At 38.6% G+C, this 19,383-nt stretch overlaps 1 protein-coding gene across 1 annotated transcript; it reads left to right on the top strand.

Moving 5' to 3' along the window:
* Positions 1-2,324: 2,324 nt before the first annotated feature.
* On the top strand, positions 2,325-19,340 carry LOC129104585 (ly6/PLAUR domain-containing protein 1-like). The gene is made up of 3 exons (XM_054615329.1): positions 2,325-2,391; positions 4,749-4,880; positions 17,286-19,340. The coding sequence occupies exons 1-3, from the start codon at positions 2,343-2,345 to the stop codon at positions 17,525-17,527; spliced, it is 423 nt and encodes a 140-aa protein (XP_054471304.1). The 5' UTR covers positions 2,325-2,342; the 3' UTR covers positions 17,528-19,340.
* Positions 19,341-19,383: the final 43 nt, after the last annotated feature.

Below are 19,383 nucleotides of genomic sequence, written 5' to 3'. Positions count from 1 at the left end.
AGCAGTGTGCTGGTAGGTGTGGTGAGGCATATACAGTATAAATTAGTTTGGGATCCAGCAAGAACAGGTTGATATGGTGTCAGGCTCAGCACCAACCGACAGTTGTGAAGCAGAAATTGTTCAGCGAGGTTTTAGCCCTGTATGAAATATTAGTGCTGAAGAGACTAATCCATCTTCTGAATTTGTGAAAGAGTATCCAACTGTTTTTTACCTCCCTGAAGTGTTGCAGACGGTGTTATTAGTTTTTGAAAAGTGCCTCTCTTCACAGAGCCTTATCGCCAAGCCTTTTGTGGCACATGTTGAACTGGAGAGCCGCTCTGTTTACCTGTACCTTATGATGCATTTCACGGCTTGCAATATTTTCCTCAGGCACACATTGTTTTAAGTCTTGGTTTATGATTTGCTCGTGAAAAGAAGCCGTTAGATGTCCTACGATAAAACTTTGTTCCCACTGAGACCACAAAACCCACGTTACCCAAAACTGCATTTAAGTTAACTTTTGTCCAATCAGAAAAATCATGTATCAATTGTTTGAAAAGTCCTTGCATACACATCATGCAGTTAAGATGTATTGCCTTTAATGGATCTCTTGTTCTCATACTTTGTCTCTCTGTCCCTCATCTACAGTCACATTCCCTCTTGGCCCCTTCATTGCCATTTACCATCCATCCACAAGATGATGAGACTTGCTAAATGCCCAGTGCAACCAGATTACCTGCACCATCTCTACTCCTCTTTTTATAACAAAGGGGGTGGATGCTATTATCTTTAATATATTTGATATATTGGTGTCAAAGGGGGAATGGAGATAAAACTGAAGTGTGGTAATGAAGTGATTTCCCGCACTGAGATTACTAAAACTCTGATTTGGGACTTTGGAGGTGAAAGCACTGAATCTGTACTGTCAGTTTAATTTCTGCAAAATGACGAGCTATAAATAAAGCAATGATTCCGGAGTTATTTGGCCTCGATAAGACAGATTTAAGGTGGGTGGGAGAGCAGAAATGAGTGCCTGTTAGCCTCTTTATTAGTATTTTTATGAGACTTTATTGATCCCAATAGAGTGCTGCAGGAATGGTTCCTAAAACCTGGATATAAGTCAGCAGCATCATTGTACTACTGGTTCAATGGGTTTTTGAATGGGTTTTCGGTTAGATGCCTGAAATAAGGTCTGTGGTTAACAGGAGCTTAAGATATCTTCAAGTCTTGTTCTACGTTATAAAATACTTCAGATACCCCTCCTGGGGTTTTAACTTTTAAGTGTCCTAAAAAGGCGATTGCTAACAAGTAGCTAAATGAGACTACAAAACGTCATCAGGCCAACTAGTCTGCCTTTAAAGCCTTGTTGTGTCTATGCGCACATGACCGTAGTGTAGTTTTGAGATTATAATTTTTATAATTAAGCCTTTATTAGTCCCACAATGGGGAAATTATTTCTCTGCATTTAACCCATCCCGGAGGAGCAGTGGGCTGCAATGAAGCGCCCGGGGAGCAACTTGGGGTTAGGTGTCTTGCTCAAGGACACCTCGGCATGTTGCCGGTAGAGGGGTTTGAACCACCTTGTGGTTACGGGACAAGCGCTCTACCTCATGTGCCACAGCCGCCCCAGATTGCATTCACGCTTAGAAAATATAAAGTGTTATTTATTCGTGAAGATTATCTTGCTGAACAAAACTTGTAAGTATCACACATGTTTGTTTGCCACAAAACTTATACTCTAAAAGAATCCAAAATCCAATAGAAAAATCCCACTGGTTTACTGACTGGCCTACAAAAAGACATCATCAGGGGGCTGTGGCACATGATACCCGGTAGAGCGCTTGTCCCTTAACCAGAAGGTTGGTGGTTCAAGTTGCTCTCTACTGGCAACATGTGTGGAGGTGTCATGAATGAGTTAGAGTCTGATGGTGGCACCTTGCATGGTAGCCTGTCATCAGTGTGTGAATGGGTGAATCATATGCAGCCCATGCTCCTGTAAGGGATGGGTTAAATGCAGAGAAATAATTTCCCCATTGTGGGAATAATAAAGGCTTATTATTATCATCTCTGCACCAATGGGCATATCAGGTCGTTGCAATAGAAGCAAATGGGATTTTTAATAGACTTTGTAAGAAATAAACATGATATAATGTTATTTTTTTATAACAATAACACAAAGTAATAATAATATACATTGGAGGTACCTTTGCATCGCTTTCCCAACTGTGACTTTTGGGATCACGTGGTACACCATACAGCCGCGCGCGTGCGTCAGCGGCGGACAGAGGGTGACGCGCTGGCGCACCATGCCAGGCTGCGCGCTCAGACCCGGCGTGTCTGCTCCGAGAGCCACTGAGCGGACCATGCGGCTGTTCACCGTCTCAACTTTGCTCCTGTTCTTCCTCAGCTCAGGTAAGGACGCAAAGCTTCGCAACACTGCGCGGGATTAAAGCGCGATTTACCCAAAAAAAAAAAAAAAAAATCGTTTGACCATAAAAACTTCTCGTCCTTTTTGGAGAAGGAGCGCGCACAGCTTGGAGCGATGCGCGCTGATCCAACGTTGTCTTTTTTTTTTTTTTTTTCTTCAAAGTTGAGCAGATTTTCTGGCTGTGGCTCGTCTTTGTGATGGGGGGGGGGGACTTGATTGTGCTTAGGATGAAGCATAAATTGCCTCACATTTCTTATTGGCACCAATAGGAGATTGTTCACCGCTCATGTGCGCCTGTAACGATCTAGGTAAGTTTGCGTAAAAGCTGCTGATCAACAATGTTCAAACCATCGACTCCACTTTAAACAATGAAATGTCTCCCTGATTTTGACCTCTTCTTCATCATCTATAATGTTCCGCTGTTATCTCAGTGACAGGAAGACGAAACGCGTCTCTGTCAAGTCTATTTAGCCCCTGACTATTGTATCAGTCTGGGGCAGAGGTGGAGGGAGAGCTTTTAGTTGAGTATAAATGAATTACAATTAAAGTACTGGAGTAAAAATTACAATATATATATCATACTGAAACGTGGTGGAGTGCATAAGATAACATGGCAATACCCATGTAAAGAACAAGTACCTTCACTGTACTCATGTAAATGTATTCGTCACATTCTACCACTCCAAATATTTATCATAACTTCCACTAAAACGTCTGTAAACCAAAACTCCTGTTGAATGCATTACTGTACATTGGCAAGTTTTACTGATGTTGACCAAAAGTAAAATATGAAGTTTGATAATATTGTGCATAAATGATCATCTTCTTGTCCTTTTCAATGCCAACAACATGTTTAAATCTGCAGCAAATGCAACATTCATTCTCATTTCTGATGTATGTGGTTGTAGAAGACCCTCTTATTAAAGGTGGACTGTTATCAGTTTTGAAAATACTGACAGATACTTGGAACTGGTATTTTGAAACATGAATAGGGAATGATTATAAGCCTAAACATTTTAATTGTCACTGTAGCCAGAAGAAAATAATGGGTCAAAATAGGCAGTCAATGCATTTGTGTCTGGAGGGTATCTCTACTGGTTCATGGAAAACTGTTCAGTCATTCAGAATAAATGAGTACTATGAAGGACACTCGATAAAGCACGTTCACTATAAGCATATCAGCTTTAAAGTGAAAAATACTGAAATATCGATGATCAAAGCCAGATGTGACGAAATGTTGCAACAACGTGCTGCCAAAATAAATGTAGCGCCAGCAGCTCCAATGCAGTTGAATAATTGAGCATGTCTGTCACATAAATTTGAGATGGTCAGAGTGCAAGGAACCAAAAGTCAGAATATTCAAGAAAATGAAAACTGAATTTCACTTAGAGATGAAACTCTCTTTATTCACGATGCATGTATGTAATTAAAAAAATTAGTAAGTGGCTGATGGTGGTGCCATCTAACCTGCTAAAAGGTTTCATGAAAATACAAAGTTATAAATAATTAAGGGGGGGAAAAAACAATAATATATGACCAAAAAACTTCCCCAATCGATTACTTACTACAACATACACAAAGACAATTGTTTTTTGTATTACAAGTTTTCTGAAATGGTATGTTTAAATATGCAAACGGGGCATTATCTTAATAAAAATATGCTAATTTGCATACATTTTCAGAACAGAAATCTTAACATTTGATAAAACCACGTTTGAAATTGTTGCTCAATTTTGTTGACCTATTAGAGACAAAGGTTCTTACAGAGGGAATTTGGGATTTGTCTTTGTATCACTCCATAAATCAGGTAAATAGTGATATATTAACAAACCCCTCTTTATTGACCTTCAGAATATAGATAGTGCAGCTGGAAAGTTTGGTGTATGTAAGTGCTACTGAAGTGGAGATTTATGACTCAGAGATGGATTAAAAACTAATATTGAGAAAACTGCCTTGAAAGAAATGTATTGTAAAATTCCATACATTTTGAAGATGCTATGGGTGAATATTGTAAAAAATGTAACCTCCCCAGATGATTACATACATTAAGACAATAATTTCAATAAGGTTTCTAAAATTCAATGGGTAAATATGCAATGAGGTATTATCAAATGCTACTTTTGGGTGAATTTAGGAGAAATCTACATAAGCAAATATACAAAGTAGTAAAATAAACACCTACTTGTGTATTTAAGATGTTTTCTTTCCACTTGTCTAAAATAAGACATGTAATCAAAGCAAAATAACATAACAGCAAGATTGACTAGTGCATGAAAACAATGTTTTTTGCCTGGGGTGTCACCCCACTATGTTTGTGTGTATGTGTGTGTCTGTGTTGCAGGACTGGCTCTGCAGATTCAGTGCTATCAGTGTGAGGAGATGACACACGACTGCGCCACGCCAGAGTTCATAGTCAACTGCACCGTGAACGTGCAGGACATGTGCCAGAAGGAGGTTCTGGTGAAGGATGATGGTAAGTCGCATCACCAGGGAAGCTTGTTTCTCCTTCTTGCTGTCATAAATAAATTTTCATCTCAGGATACATCAGAGCAGAACAGATTACAGTGGAATGTGGACGGATTGGCCTCAATCCAAGTAAAGCGGTTTACATTTTGGTGGTGATGTGGATCTGGGAAGATCTGAAGAGTTCGCTTTGTTGTCATGAAATCAATATAGCTTAAAAACTGGATGGGAGTGATGCCTGCTTTTGGAAAGCGATTGAGTAATGCGCCATCTAGCTGTTTGTGCGCAGGATTAGTTTATATGTGTTGTTCAATCACACCCTCGGCTCTTTGTAGTGTTCAGACACAAATATTTTCTGAATCCATGGAAATATTGTCATGTTTCTCACCAAAAGGATGTTTTGAAATGCCACAAAGGAAATGGTTGGTCTTGCTGGCATGTTTGAATCGTCCTTTACACAAAGACAAAGGTGGAGAGCTCCCCAGCATGTTCAGCCTGAAGCCAGGCTCTCTGCTGTGAGCAGAAATTGAACTGATCTGAGGTTAGCACGGACATGCGCTTCAGTGCTCTGTAAGCATCATTAAAGAATGAAAGTCTCAGCTGCAGGTCAGTATTTGAAATAGCAATCATGAATATAAACTATTCCATTTCCATCTGAGGAGAAAATCTACTATCTTATGCTGTGCATGCAATGGCAGGTGTGTGTCCTCTGTGTGTTCAGGCCTTTCCAAAAATCACAAAAACTGCCAATTTATCCAGCCGATATTAGCTTGACGCACTTATGTCGACATTCGTAGATATGTTGGCCAATAAGCTACAATGATGAGTTTTTTTATGTGAATTCAGAGATTTTAGTAACCCCGGGCACGGTTAGGAAATATGTAAACATTTTCCAACCATCCATATTCAAACCAACAACCTCTGATTGCCGTGATTTCCATGCAGGTGTGTGCCACAATTGTGGTTATTTTGCAGGCTGGTTCCTGCATGTTTAGCTGCAATATACTTAAAGCTTTACAAACAAACTTTTTTACATTAGATCGCATGCCTATGTGTAATGTGAAAGAACTAACCGACAGATAATTACTTCCCACTTTCTGCAGTTTATGTCAGTTCTATGGAGCATTTTAGCATCTTTCAGCTAACTGTTTTGGTTTTTGTTGCCCGCTTTACTGTTTGGTTCATTTTCACTTTTCTCAGTAACCTCATTACCAGCAGCAGCGGATTTTAAAGTTTAAAAAAAGCTCTAAACAAAACACTGTAACAGCAGACAAACAAAGTAAGTTATAGCAAGATTTAGATATTTTTCTCACAGCAAACAGAGTTGAAATGGAAAGTGAAAATTAGATCTACGTCTATTGGGTTGCTAGAAATATTACCAAATAATTTTTTAGGTTGCTCTCTGTCTTTTTTACATGGCCAAAAGCTCAATTAATACAGCTTTAAATTTTAGTTCTTTAAAGAAAAGTCTGGGGATTGTTAGGATACATTGCCTTGAACAATTAATGTCTGTACAGAATGTATTGGCAATTAATCTGGTAGATTGGGATTGGGATTTGAAATAAATATTGCTAACAAAACATTTGACCAAAAGACAAAATATAGGCAGGGTCAGCAGTATCATTCTCTTGTTACCATGAATGTCTGTCCAAAATCATATTGCAATAAATCCTATAGTTTTTACAGAAATGTCAAACTAGCTCTAAAATATGGATAACTGCAATCGCACTGATCAGATAGTAAATTACTTCCATCTCTTTGCTTTGGCCTATTTGTTAATGTCTTTGACCTTCACAAACAAATATCCCAATAAAAGTAGGAGTTAATATTAACCTGTAGTTTTGCTTTGGTTCATGTTGTTGAATGCAGAAGGGTACTTTTTTAATGATTTACAAGGCCATAAATCCAATCCTCTTTTAGTACACATATGTTACAGTAATAACTGTGCTGTACCAGATATCAGAACCATTAAAAACAGTATATAGAAAAATTAAACCAAATTTATGGACCTAGAGCCGCATACACTAAAGTATGTGGGCAACATCATTAACCTGATGGGTTCACACTTAAAAAAGACATTTTATAATCAGCCAATGGAAGAGATTTATGTATTAGGTGACAGTTTCCATTCTGCTGTAAGCTTTTTGCAGCACATTTCTCTATTTTCTTGGCCTTTTCTAAGTGTTGCGCATGTGTCATCACATTGATAAAGATGTTGATGATTGCTTATGCTGTGTCTACTTGTCTAATTTGCAATGATTTGAGCTGTCAGGGCCACCGTATTTACACTAATTCAATCACATTCAGTAAAGATTTACAACCTGTGCATGCCCGTTGGAATATCATTACATTACATTACATTACAGTCATTTAGCAGACGCTTTTATCCAAAGCGACTTACAATCAGTAGTATATTACATATCATTCACCCATTCACACACTGATGACAGGGCTACCATGCAAGGTGCCACCATCAGACTCTAACTAACATTCATGCAACATCCAGTCCACACCGATGGCAAGCCTTCGGGAGCAACTTGGGGTTAAGTGTCTTGCCCAAGGACACATCAACTGCCGAAGCCGGGTATCGAACCACCAACCCTCTGATTGGAGAAAATTTTAGCTATGGATTATCCAGCCTATGGTTTTGCAGGTTTTAATGAGTTCCCTATTTGCCACAGGTGGTCAGAACCTAGACACTAAGGGTCACTCTTATGCCTCAGGTCTACTCCATTTTTACACCCAGCAAAAATTACGTGGGTCATTTTCTCCCCTCTCTCTACTGCTGATGAGCAAAAGCAATAAGCTCCTGTCTTTGGAAATGTGGTTCCCAATCCAAAGGGCAGGCACATTGCACTATGGAGTCGACAGTTCTTTAATAAGAAAATCTCTGCATGAATGCTCGTGTGCGTCCCAGCCTTTATCTACCAGTGTTATCATCATTGCTGCTCTGCATGAAAAGGAGGCTGTAGAAATTCCACTGAACCCACTTTTACAATTGCACCGCCACTTCAGTGCAATGTTCTAAAGTGATAAGAATAAAAATCAGCGACGGTGTTTTATTCTTCCTAAGTATACTTGCCCTCTGATTGCCTCTATGAGCCTATGACTTAACATGCAGCACTATAATGTGGCTTACATACGTCCTCAATTGGGATATTTTCTAGTAAAGATTAGTCTGTCTTCATCTGGAAGGCATTAAACAATCCATCTGCTCTTCCTTCTATGACCAAGCTCTCCAGCTGAGAACGAGGCTGGCTGGCAGAACTTCAAGGTATCAGTCAAGAGTGAAAATCCTCTGTCAAACCTACAGTCTATGGTTAAACCACTCACATTCATAACCTTCATTCGGATTATCGCTATTTTTCAACTGGGCAGCATGAGACAAGATTGGCTTCCTATCCAAGCCCGTCTTCTATTAGTATCATCATCACTCCCTCTGATTCCATCTCGAGAAATGATAAGAAATAGTGAGCTTTTACCTTGTGAGGACTGTTCCTCTCCCAGTGCCTTGAAAGGACTGAACAGGGCCATCTTTCATTTCAATGCTTCTTTAAAGGAGGGGGAATAAGATGTACTGTGATGAGGGATATGAAATTGGCCACCCTTCAGTTTCTCAGAGGCAATTTTCAGGGGTTTGTGTCAGAATCAATGTAATAACACACACCAAAAAAAGCATGGTATTAGAGTTTGCTGTAATCAATTTTCATCATAATGGATCTATTCTTTTTGCAACAAATATGTAATACTTTTTTTGTCCGAATAATATTTTAAAGGTTGCAATAATTAATATTTTTATGTCAATAACAGATGAAATGACGGAGCTTTTATTGTCTTTCATTCCACTGTTATGGCTTTCTGGCCCACAAATGTATTGTTGTCTTCAGCTTCGCCGCTCTCCTAAACCTCATTTACAGCCGCAGCAGGCAGCTGTTTGTGGTGAATAGGCTCCGATAAACTCACTGTATAGTACCTGCTCAGCATCAAACAGCAGCAACACCATTTTTCTCAAGGGGTGAAGACCAAAACAGAGCTAAAAAAGTAAATATTGGGCTTTACTTGGCCAGACCCATGACTTTAAATGAATGCTAATTTAGCTAATGTTGACATTTTGGAGTAATGTTTTTCTTTAATAGGTAGTAGCTAACTTTGCTTGCTGTTTGGTGCTGGACAGGAAGGCTTGCATAGTGTGCAGTCTGAGCACTTTTGCTAAAAAATTGCTTCCTGCTGCTGCTGGAAAAAAACAGCTTTGTGAAAAGTGAAGTTTGTGTGCCAAAGAAACAAAACAATGAACCAAAAGATGCTAAAACGTTAAATAATTTTTAGGGGGAATTAGAGATATAATTCCCTCTGGGTTTGACAGTAGGAGCAACACCTTTCATATTAGGCTTTAGAAACAATTGATTGAATTTTCATATGAAAAGTATTGATTAGTGCAGCTTTTAGCTAAACTAAAGCTGTTCATAAATTACATCATCAGGTGGATGTTGTAGAGCAGGTAGCTATGTTGTCGCTGAAGCATCATGACAAGGAATATCCCAAAATGTTATAGTAAAAGGTTTACAAATAACTAGAGCTTCTTGAGCATTGTGATGCTAACTGCTATCTTTGTGATACTGTACAGAACCATCTGCCAGCTCCCAAAAAGTGCTTTAAAGTAAATGTTTAATGTTATACAGATGAAGAGGTCACTGTTCCTGTCTGTCATTGCGATGTGCCTTAGTCTCTCCCCCGATTTGACTTCACAGTGAAAATGTGTTATTATCACAGTATCCACAGAGGCATCACATTAAGTGAAGCTTGATTTCACCACCTGAAGCTGCTGCATTTCATCAAGAGGCAGTGGTTCAATGTCTGAAATCTAGAAGGAAAAATTCAAATCATTTGAGGGCTTACACCTTAAGACTGCCAAAAAAATATCAAGCATGCATGCTGATCAGGAGATGAAGCAGAGAAAAGGCCTTGTTTCGTAAAGACCTTGTTGATACATCGGGTTGGCGCCATCAGTCAGTATCACTCCTCAGAATGTCTCAGAATCCAGCTTTAAGATGTTTCAAAATGGTAACAGCAGACTGATGCACAGTCACTAACCCAGTTCTGATTATGTAATAGCAACGGGTCAATTTGTCCCAACTGGTGCCACACTGACTGTGCAGGGTCACACTGCTCTTCATGTTGTTAAAGAGATAGAAGGATGGAGTGCTGCACTCCTAATTCCATGTCTTATCTTAATTAGCTTTCAGAAAAGTTAATTTACTGTATCTGGGAAAGGGAAATGAGAATGTGGTTAGTCACAGTAGTTTACATTCTTTTGGTTAAATAGAGCGACTGTGCATGGCTGCTGAAGCATTTTCGCTTGTGTGATTCTGATGGCTGTGTTGTGTTTCAGCAGTGTTTGCTCTGGATGCCCAAGGTTTTTTAATCATAGATTTCTTTACTAAAGTGTGCAATTAATTCAGAGCTGAAAATGGATCGACATGGATGCATGCATGTAATGAGTGGAAGTTGACACGCGGTACCTGAAACGTCCCAAAATGTATGCTAGAGAGGTACCGTCATAGCTTAAAGCGTAGGGCCACTGACCAAGCATCGGTAATTGACGAGGTGGAAGTAAGAATGTGTTGGTCAGACATGATTTTTTTTATTCAAACAGGGGCTTTTGCAGCAAAAACAATTCACCTCAATAGAGTGGCATGGAGTGGCATGGAATGGCGTAATCAGCTGATTCACTTGCAGGATTAGAGGAAATCCATGTGAATATTTTGTATTGGGTTGAACTTTGGTTAACCAATATCAAACCGCCTTGACAGTGCTGACCTTTGAAAGATCAAAGAGCTGGAGAATCCTATTAGCCTTTTTGATAGTAAAAAATAACTATTTTTGAATAACCTTTGTGAACTTTGCAATAGTCAGAAGAGTCTGTACCCATCAAAATCTGAGAGAACATTTAACCAAAATTTGGTCGAGTAATTTCCAGATTTGTCTAAATGTGATTCAATACCTTATATGATTGAATGCTTTTCACCTTTTCCTCTTTAACCCCTTATTCCCGTTTTGGTTTTGGGTCACATAATTGTGGTGCTGTTTGGGCTGTCTTGAAAATTAGCTTTATATATAAAAATGTCAAACTTCCTAGTTACATACAGGTCATCAAAGGAAAATACATGTATATGCATTCACAAGTGCTCAAAATTGGATAACTTTTATTTCAAGAAATTCAGGCTTTTATCACCAAATATACCTGCTAACAATTTTAATGTCCCAACTGACCATTTATCTGGATGACATCTTTATGTTCGCTCACATAACAACCGCCATATAATTTCGCTGCTTAGTCAGGTTTGATTTAGATGGATAATAAAGCCCACGGAGCAGACTGATACATGTCTCACATCTTTGTGACAAGGGCAGTCTAGTCACTGTTACAAACAAGATGCAAAAGAATTCTGTAATGAACCAATTAAGTTTTCCACTCTGACATTGACTAACTCTACATAACTATAAGGAACCAAATGCCTGTTTTATTATTTGCCTTTTCTCAAAACTACAGAAGTAGAACCAGTGTAATTTGATGTATTTGGGTAAAATCTCATTTAGAAGGGCAATCAAAGGTTCTCCAGACTCTCGGACATATTGGACTGCTCACTCTTCCCTGTGCAGCCGACCATGCTGATTCTCATTAGACTAAAGTTCTCACAGCGCTCCAAAGTTGATAAGAAATCTCACCCTTTCTCCCATAAATTAACTCAACAGCATAAATAGATTAAAGTGCTGAATCTTAGAATCCCCAAGCAGAAATTAAATGAAATCCTCACATAAGCATTCCAAACTTTGGAAAGTGAGTGTTTTCCTGTTGTTCTGGCTGAGATTCATTTCGTGATATTTGCTCAGCAAATGCAGCATGGCACTGCATATATTCTCCATGCCCATAGTTGATATATGACGAATATAATCACAGTGTACAAGGGAAATGTTTGTTTTAACAACATAATTACAAAGTAGGAAGTTTTAAGGTTGATTAGAATAGATAGTTGTAGACTTTAACTTTTTCTCTTCAACGTCTACATCAATTAGAATGTCCGATGTCAATTATCAGACCTGCAAAAGAACAAATAAATATGTTGTACTGTTGTATCACAGTACAGGGCGAGCTCCGGAAAGAAGTTGCTATGGGGTTTTACTAACAGCAGGTGAGCTCCTTCTCACAGTTTTATCATTGTATTTAAACTGCTGTACTGTCTTGACACACTCATCTGCCGGGACAGCTGCAGTGTCTTGGTGGATGTGCTGTGAAAGTAATATTTCAGAATGGTGATCCGTTGTTATCTACACATCTCTCAAGGAGTTCTCGAGTGGAAAGTAGCCACAGAAAATCTTTTGTTAAACATACACATATGTATTAAAATGTAAATTAAAGTATCAGTGATCAATTAGGCCAAACTTTTCATGATTTAAGAAATCTTGAAATTCCAAGCGGATTAAGGAAATTAAACAACTCTTTGAATTTGAAAAATAAATTTGATTTGAATAGACAGGAATGGAATACAAATTGTTGCATATTGACTATTCCATTTTAACTGTGGAGATTTTTGTTTTAACCTGAAGGCTTTGAAATGTATCATGTCAGCATGCACAACATTTTGACACAGACTTTCAAAATCAGATACTCAGGTGGTAAGGCTGGAACGATGTATCATCATCTGCATACAACTAAACACAATACACATACTGTGTTAGTTCTGTAAACAACACAACAGATAGATTTGCCTAAATACACCCACAGGGTGCAGCAATTTTTACACCAAATGCAAACATGCATCTCTGATACTAATCTGATCCTTAGTCTAGCCAGAAACTACTGGCTAGACTAATTTGCAGTCGCAGTCTGTCCTCAAGAAACCTTTCATTCTCTTTCATATTCTCCTTGATTCAGGGTTATTTACCAACTACCTGGCTATTCATTAATGATCCATTAGTGATTTGAACTACACATTCATTTGTGAACCTTTAGGGATATAATTTATTGTGCACCTGTGACCTTGAAAAGCTCCAAAATACCAAAGGCTTAGTTTTTGTGAATAAATAATTAATTATGATGATAATAATAGTAATATTCGTACTAATGATGATAATCAAATTAATAACAATAATGATGTCTTTATTTATTAATCACGTATCAAACAAAGTTACAATTTGTTTCTAATAAAAACAAATACAAATCACAGGAATAACCAAATATAAGTTCTAAAAGACCAACATAAAAATAAAAAAAGTAAAACACATGAAACAGAATATAAACTAGAATCAGGTGAAATCAGTGAAGACAGTGCGATAAAAGTAAGTTTGAAGCTTGGATTTGAAAGTAGCCACTGAGCCATGGAACTCTTATCTCTTAAAGCTCTGACCCCCCATGTCTTCAGCGAAGAGACTGGACCAAATATACGGGGATGAAAGATTTGAGATGTAATTAGGAGTCCGACCATTAGTGCCTTGTGAGTATTGGGAAAAAAAATTGGAATCCTATCCAAAACCCATTGAAAGCCAGTGTAAAGCGGCTAAACCTAGGATAATGTGTTTAAATCAGTTTACTTTGGTTAAAAGCCTGTCAGCTGAGCTCTGTACTGTCTGTAGCTAGTCTACTGTTTTCATGTAAAAAGGCTGTTTCAGTAATCCATGAGATAAAAGCATGTAAAATGGTTTCTGTATCTTTCAAACTTAAATAGGTTTGTACAAGTTTGGAAATGTTCTGTTCAAAGTTTAAATTACAGTCAAAAAAACTGCATACTGAGGTCAGTGGGCTTAATGGGGACATACAGCTGTGTGTCATCAGCATAAAAGTGGAAGGAAACCCCATGTCTACGAATAATATAACTCAATGGGAGCATATAAAAAGAGAATAAAATTGGTCCCAGAATTGACCCTTGAGGTACCTCAGCACGATTACAACATAAGGTTGTTTAGACACAGAGAATTTTCTGTCAAAAAGACAGGGTTTGATCCAACTCAGTACAGTACCCGATACACCCACCCATTTCCTCAGTCTAATAAAATGCTATGATCAATGGTGTCAAAAGCAGCACTCAAATCGAGCAATACAACAATGGAACTGGAAAGGAACAGCATTATTGGGTCCTTTTGTCATTTTTGACTTTAAGACACCAACCAAGCTCAGTCCTATTTACAGTAAATCTGTGCAAAAGTGAATGTGAGTGTTGTGTGTAGTTTGGTAAAAGACAAATCACAAATTTCATTTTTATATATAAAACCATTTCAAGTGACTGCAATCATTTTTCGAAAGGTCCTCTGAAAATCATCTCTCCCAGAAAAGTGGATTTATCACCAGACTCTTTAATCCACATCCCAATGAAATTTAGTCAGGAAGCCGGTGAATTTAGGAGACCCTCAACTGTGAACAATTCAATTGTGCACTATAAAGCATGGATTTACTTGAAAAGCTTGTTGGAACAATTAGTTTGTGGGATTAGTGGAGGGAAACGTTAACATTTGGTTGACATTTCAAGGAAATATAGTTATGAGCACATAAACTTCCAGTAACCCTTGTAATGTGTTACTCCTCCAACTTGAGTGTAACAGATACAGGTATTGTAACACCCAAAGTACTGCATGTTCATTTAAATTGTGCATTCTTCCATGTCTCATATACTGCAAATATCACTGGAGGTCCCAGAAGGTGTTGAGTAATCCAATAGAAACAGAGTGTGAAATGTAGAAGGATGTTGGAAGGAAATGTCCCATCTTCCCACAAATCCTTGAGAATAAAACCTGTCCCACACAGTGTTTATATCCTTAATTTCAGCTGTCACACTCTTAAAGGATGGCAGACTCTTCCGAGGATCTCGGTCATTTCCTGCTCAAACCGAATAATGGCCGTTGTAAGAAAATCCTGTGGTCATAAATGGCAACAAAATCTGCTGGTTTTTATCTCGAGCATTAATTGGAAACTAGCGAGAGCCGATAACACAGGCAGTCAGTGGAAAATGAGGTGCAGTAAATGTGGGATGAATCACTGACAGAGAATACAGATTGAATGGCTTTTCTCACCTCAAATAATAACTTACCATATGATCATATTAATGTTGCTTTTTTTTATACATTGGATAGTTTTTAAGTTATTGGAAATCAAGTTTAAGTTCCTACATCGTGTTTATTGTGAAGAACATTAAAAGTGGCCGAATGAGCGGATGACATCACAAGTTTATCTCCTCAGCTCTTTAACCCACCGACCCTTCAAATATTCACAGTGCAGACACTTCAGCTATCCCTGGCAATTCAACGTCACCTGCCACTTCAACTGCTTTTAGTTTTTCACTGGACTTCATGTACCAAGGAGAATGTTAAAAATATTATTTGTCCAACCCTAAAAGGTGCAACCAAGCTCAAAGGAGAGTGATGAAATGTCAATCGAGCTCAGTCTGCACAGGAGAGTCTTGAGACAGTCAACACAAATAATAGAAATCATGTTTGTAGTCCATGGGTGTGCATTGACTTCAAAACAGCTTTCATAGACTGAAAGTGATGTCAATTTAAAAAAGTACAAAAAAGAAACTATAAAGCAAAAGAAGGATCAAGGCAGCACATTGTTTTGCTCTGAATAGTGAATCCTTTTGTTTTTCATTGAAAATTTTATTTAACTTAAACTGAAAAAAATGTTGATAATGATTAAAAAAAAAAAGTAAATACAGTATGAAGAACGAAAATGTTTAAAGGGCAGACATTTTTACTTGTCATTAGAGGAAACTCACCATTGTAAGTATAAACATTAGTTATGATTCAGTTGAATCAAGTGTCCATAAGCTATTTCAGTGAGCCAGCATATACAACCCCAGAACCCTTTAACTGGCAAATGTTATCGGACTTATTCATGTAGTTTATGTCAATTCAATTCAATTCAGTTTATTTTGTATAGCCCAGAATCACAAATTACAAATTTGCCTCAGAGGGCTTTACACATGCGACATCCTCTGTCCCGGAACCCTCACATCGGCACAGGAAAAACTCCCCTAAAAAAAACCTTTAACGGGGAGAAAAAAGGAAGAAACCTATGGGAGAGCGACAGAGGAGGGATCCTTCTCCCAGGATGGACAGAATGCAATAGATGTCATGTGTATAGAATGAACAGCATAACAGAGATACACCACATTCAATGTATATGACATAAATGATTCATATAATAGGAGTAGTAAGCAGAGTAACAAAGGAAAAAATTAAGACTACTTATAATAACAGCAGCAATTATTATAGTAGAATTATAATTATGAAAATAGGGAATAGTAATAGTAATGTGACTAATAATAATAATAATCAAAGTAGCAGTGGGTGTCAGCTGGCTCACAGAAGGAGGCACGACTACGGTCCAGGTACCACAACGATTCATGGAAACCTGCAAAGCGAGAAAGCAAAAAGTGCTTCAGGGTGGAAGCAAAGCTAATATGCATAATGGTACAGGTAATAGTAATAGTAATGTGACTAATAATAATAATGGTAGTAGCAGTCGGTGTCAGCAGGATTAGCAGGATTCAGACCACAGTCCAGGTACAGCCACGAAACATCTGCCTAAAAGGTTCACATTGCCACATTTTGACATGCCATAGGAAAAGCACAAGTGTAATTAATGGAAGCAGTAATGGCTGCATTCCATTTAGGTGGACTCACTCTGATTAACTATACCGCTCAAAAATGCAAAATTTCGTATGTATTGCCTCCACACAGCTCTCAACATTGTGACGGCTGAGCTTGAGACTTGCAGCTAACGGTGCTATTAGTGCAAACAGTGCTTACTTGAGGGGGAATCGGAGGGTGGGTGCTACGCTCTTTCGACGAAACCATGGGTCTGGAAGGTTATCAACTGTTACAACTGTATAAGGTCAGTTTAGAGCAGCAGCCATGAGCTAGCGAGTGGGGCAAGCTCCCTCACATGCACTAAAAGGCACAAGCGGATGGCTTAAACTAACTAGCACAGGGGTGCTAGTTAGCATTGTTGGTTCCATTGGACTAAGTTTTTGTCTTTAAAGTTCGTCTGGATATGTATAAACGAAGTAAGAAGAGAAGTAGCACCCACTGAGAGCACCAGTTAAAAACCAAGAAGAGCTGTTTTCCTCATTCACAAACTAATTATACTAGACACTGTGGCAATTGTATGCAAATATTGTGGAGACACAAAGGAGACCTAAGTGACTGCAAAAGGAACATTATCCCAATTATACAGAGATGTTTTCCTTCAAGTTGGGTTCCCCTTGATGAAAGAATACATAATTTATCCTTAATTACATGCTTCCATCTCACTGTTTCTGTCTTTGATCCCTCTCTCTCGCTCACACACACAGACACACTCAAACTCTCACCCTCTAATCCTCTCATTACCGGCCTAATTCATCCATTTCTGTGCTTATTTCAGGGATACACTACCGCAAATCTTGCGCCTCGTCAGGAGCCTGTCTTATCGCCTCGTCTGGTTACCAGCAGTTCTGCACCGGCAAGCTCAACTCAGTGTGCATCACCTGCTGTAACACACCGCTGTGCAACGGACCACGGCAGAAGAAACGACCCCAACCGTCGGCGGCCATTAACCTGACCACGCCTCACCTCTCCGTGTTTTCTCTCTACGTTCTCCTCCTACTGTCCTCCACCCTGTGCTGACAGACCTTCACACACTGAGTTAACATGTGTTTTGACAGTGGTGACAACATGAACTGGAACTGTATTAACTAACTGAGACAGTGAGGAATACATACTGTGAAATGTATATTCTTTGAGGCGTGTGGACGCTTTGTACATTACTCATTCTCTCAACTCCCTTTCTGTCGCAGCTTGCCTCCAAAGGTAATTTGGGGAATTGTTTTTATCATCACATGTGTCATGTCACAAACATGGTCAAGGTGCAGCTACAAGGGCACATGGGTAAGGTCAGATGAAGGACAGAGCGGCGGATGGAACAGCTTCTGGCTATTTTGTTGGGCAGCAGGTGGCTCATTCGCATCTGTCTTTGTTTAATTACACTACAAGGTCAAATAAGATATATTGCAGGAAAAATAGTAAATTCAGATTCATTTATTTTACTGAGTCTGAGGAAAATCTCTCCAGAATAAATAACGCTGTGATTTATTGTAGATCAATATGGTAACTGGGACAATCACAAATTTTATTGTATTGACGGAATGAAAAAGACAATGTATGATATGTATGAGAATGGTACTGTTTAATGATTGGGTGCAGTCAGGAAAAAGGTATCGGATGAAGAAAATCGCACATGCTAGTCATTATGTTTAAGCCACCTATAGCCCTAAAGCCCCTCACAGATACAGCATCATCTTATCAGTGGAGGCCATGAAAATGTTTTATACCAATACTTTCCTCCATTAGTTCTGTAACAACACTTTCTGTCTGCTCACAAAATTTTACATAAAGCTGCAAAAGCACGTTGAAACACACACACCTTTTTCAAACTAATTACCACATTTTCTTTGCATCTATAATCACTTAAACCGTTTGCATTGAGGTTGAGCAGCAGTAGTACAGTGAGTGTGTGGTGCAATTAGGGGCATCTAGAGTGGCTACATGTTGGTGACTGCTGATGGACTTTAAAGAAAGAGTTCTGAAGTTACCCTGAAAGTTATGCTTGTTCCCTACGATCAGGGAATATGTCGTATGTTAAGGCGTAAGAATACAGACCTTGTCTGAGTTTATTTTAGAGCCAAATATATTATGACAAGACGTAATGTGATCTGCGAAACATACAAGTTGTTGGTGAAGTCCATCAGAATGTGATATTCCGTTGCTTTTGCAGTGGTTGAGTTGTTGGTTTGGAGGTGACCTGAACCTTAAAGGTACCCTGTGGAGTGTGTACTGTAGTGTCAACAAACATGTCAAATGCATTTTTAAAGCCAATATTAAGCCAAGATCTGCATGGCCAACGTCAACGTAAACACCAGCTTACTGTGCTCTTCTGCCTCATCTTTGCTGAGCATTGCTAAGTATATTGTTGCTTTGATGCCACCAGCCGTCAGTGAGTGCAATAGGTTGATGCCAAAGGACTTAATATTTCTTGCAAGACATGGATGTATTAAGAGGAAGTGATTACAAAATTGTTTTAGATGGCCACCAGGTTCATATTATGCTTATTTTAAGGAACACACTGTTCTCCCAAGAAAAACGCCCCAAAACAACACACGTTTACAGATAAAGTGACAGCGCCCTCTAGCAGCAAACAAGGAAGTCAGGTGGCGTTGTTATAGAGCAGTGTTTCCCAAACTTTTTTTCAGGGGACCAACTTTTGACAAACCATCATGATACAACTCAAAATATGCTTTATCTGTAAATCATGATAGGATCAAATTTTTGCTTTAATTAATGTTCCTGACCATTCTTACTACTACTTTTCGCATCAACTTATATTATCTTGAATAGGTATAACAGCCATTCTGACATCATATGTGTTTGAGAAATCACAACTTAAGTTTATGCATGTGTTATTGAAAACATAATTTCTTCTTCTT

The sequence above is a fragment of the Anoplopoma fimbria genome, chromosome 16 (assembly GCF_027596085.1).
Source record: "Anoplopoma fimbria isolate UVic2021 breed Golden Eagle Sablefish chromosome 16, Afim_UVic_2022, whole genome shotgun sequence".
In the NCBI taxonomy this organism is placed as follows: Eukaryota; Metazoa; Chordata; class Actinopteri; order Perciformes; family Anoplopomatidae; genus Anoplopoma; species Anoplopoma fimbria.
This window is presented reverse-complemented; position numbering and strand designations above follow the sequence as displayed.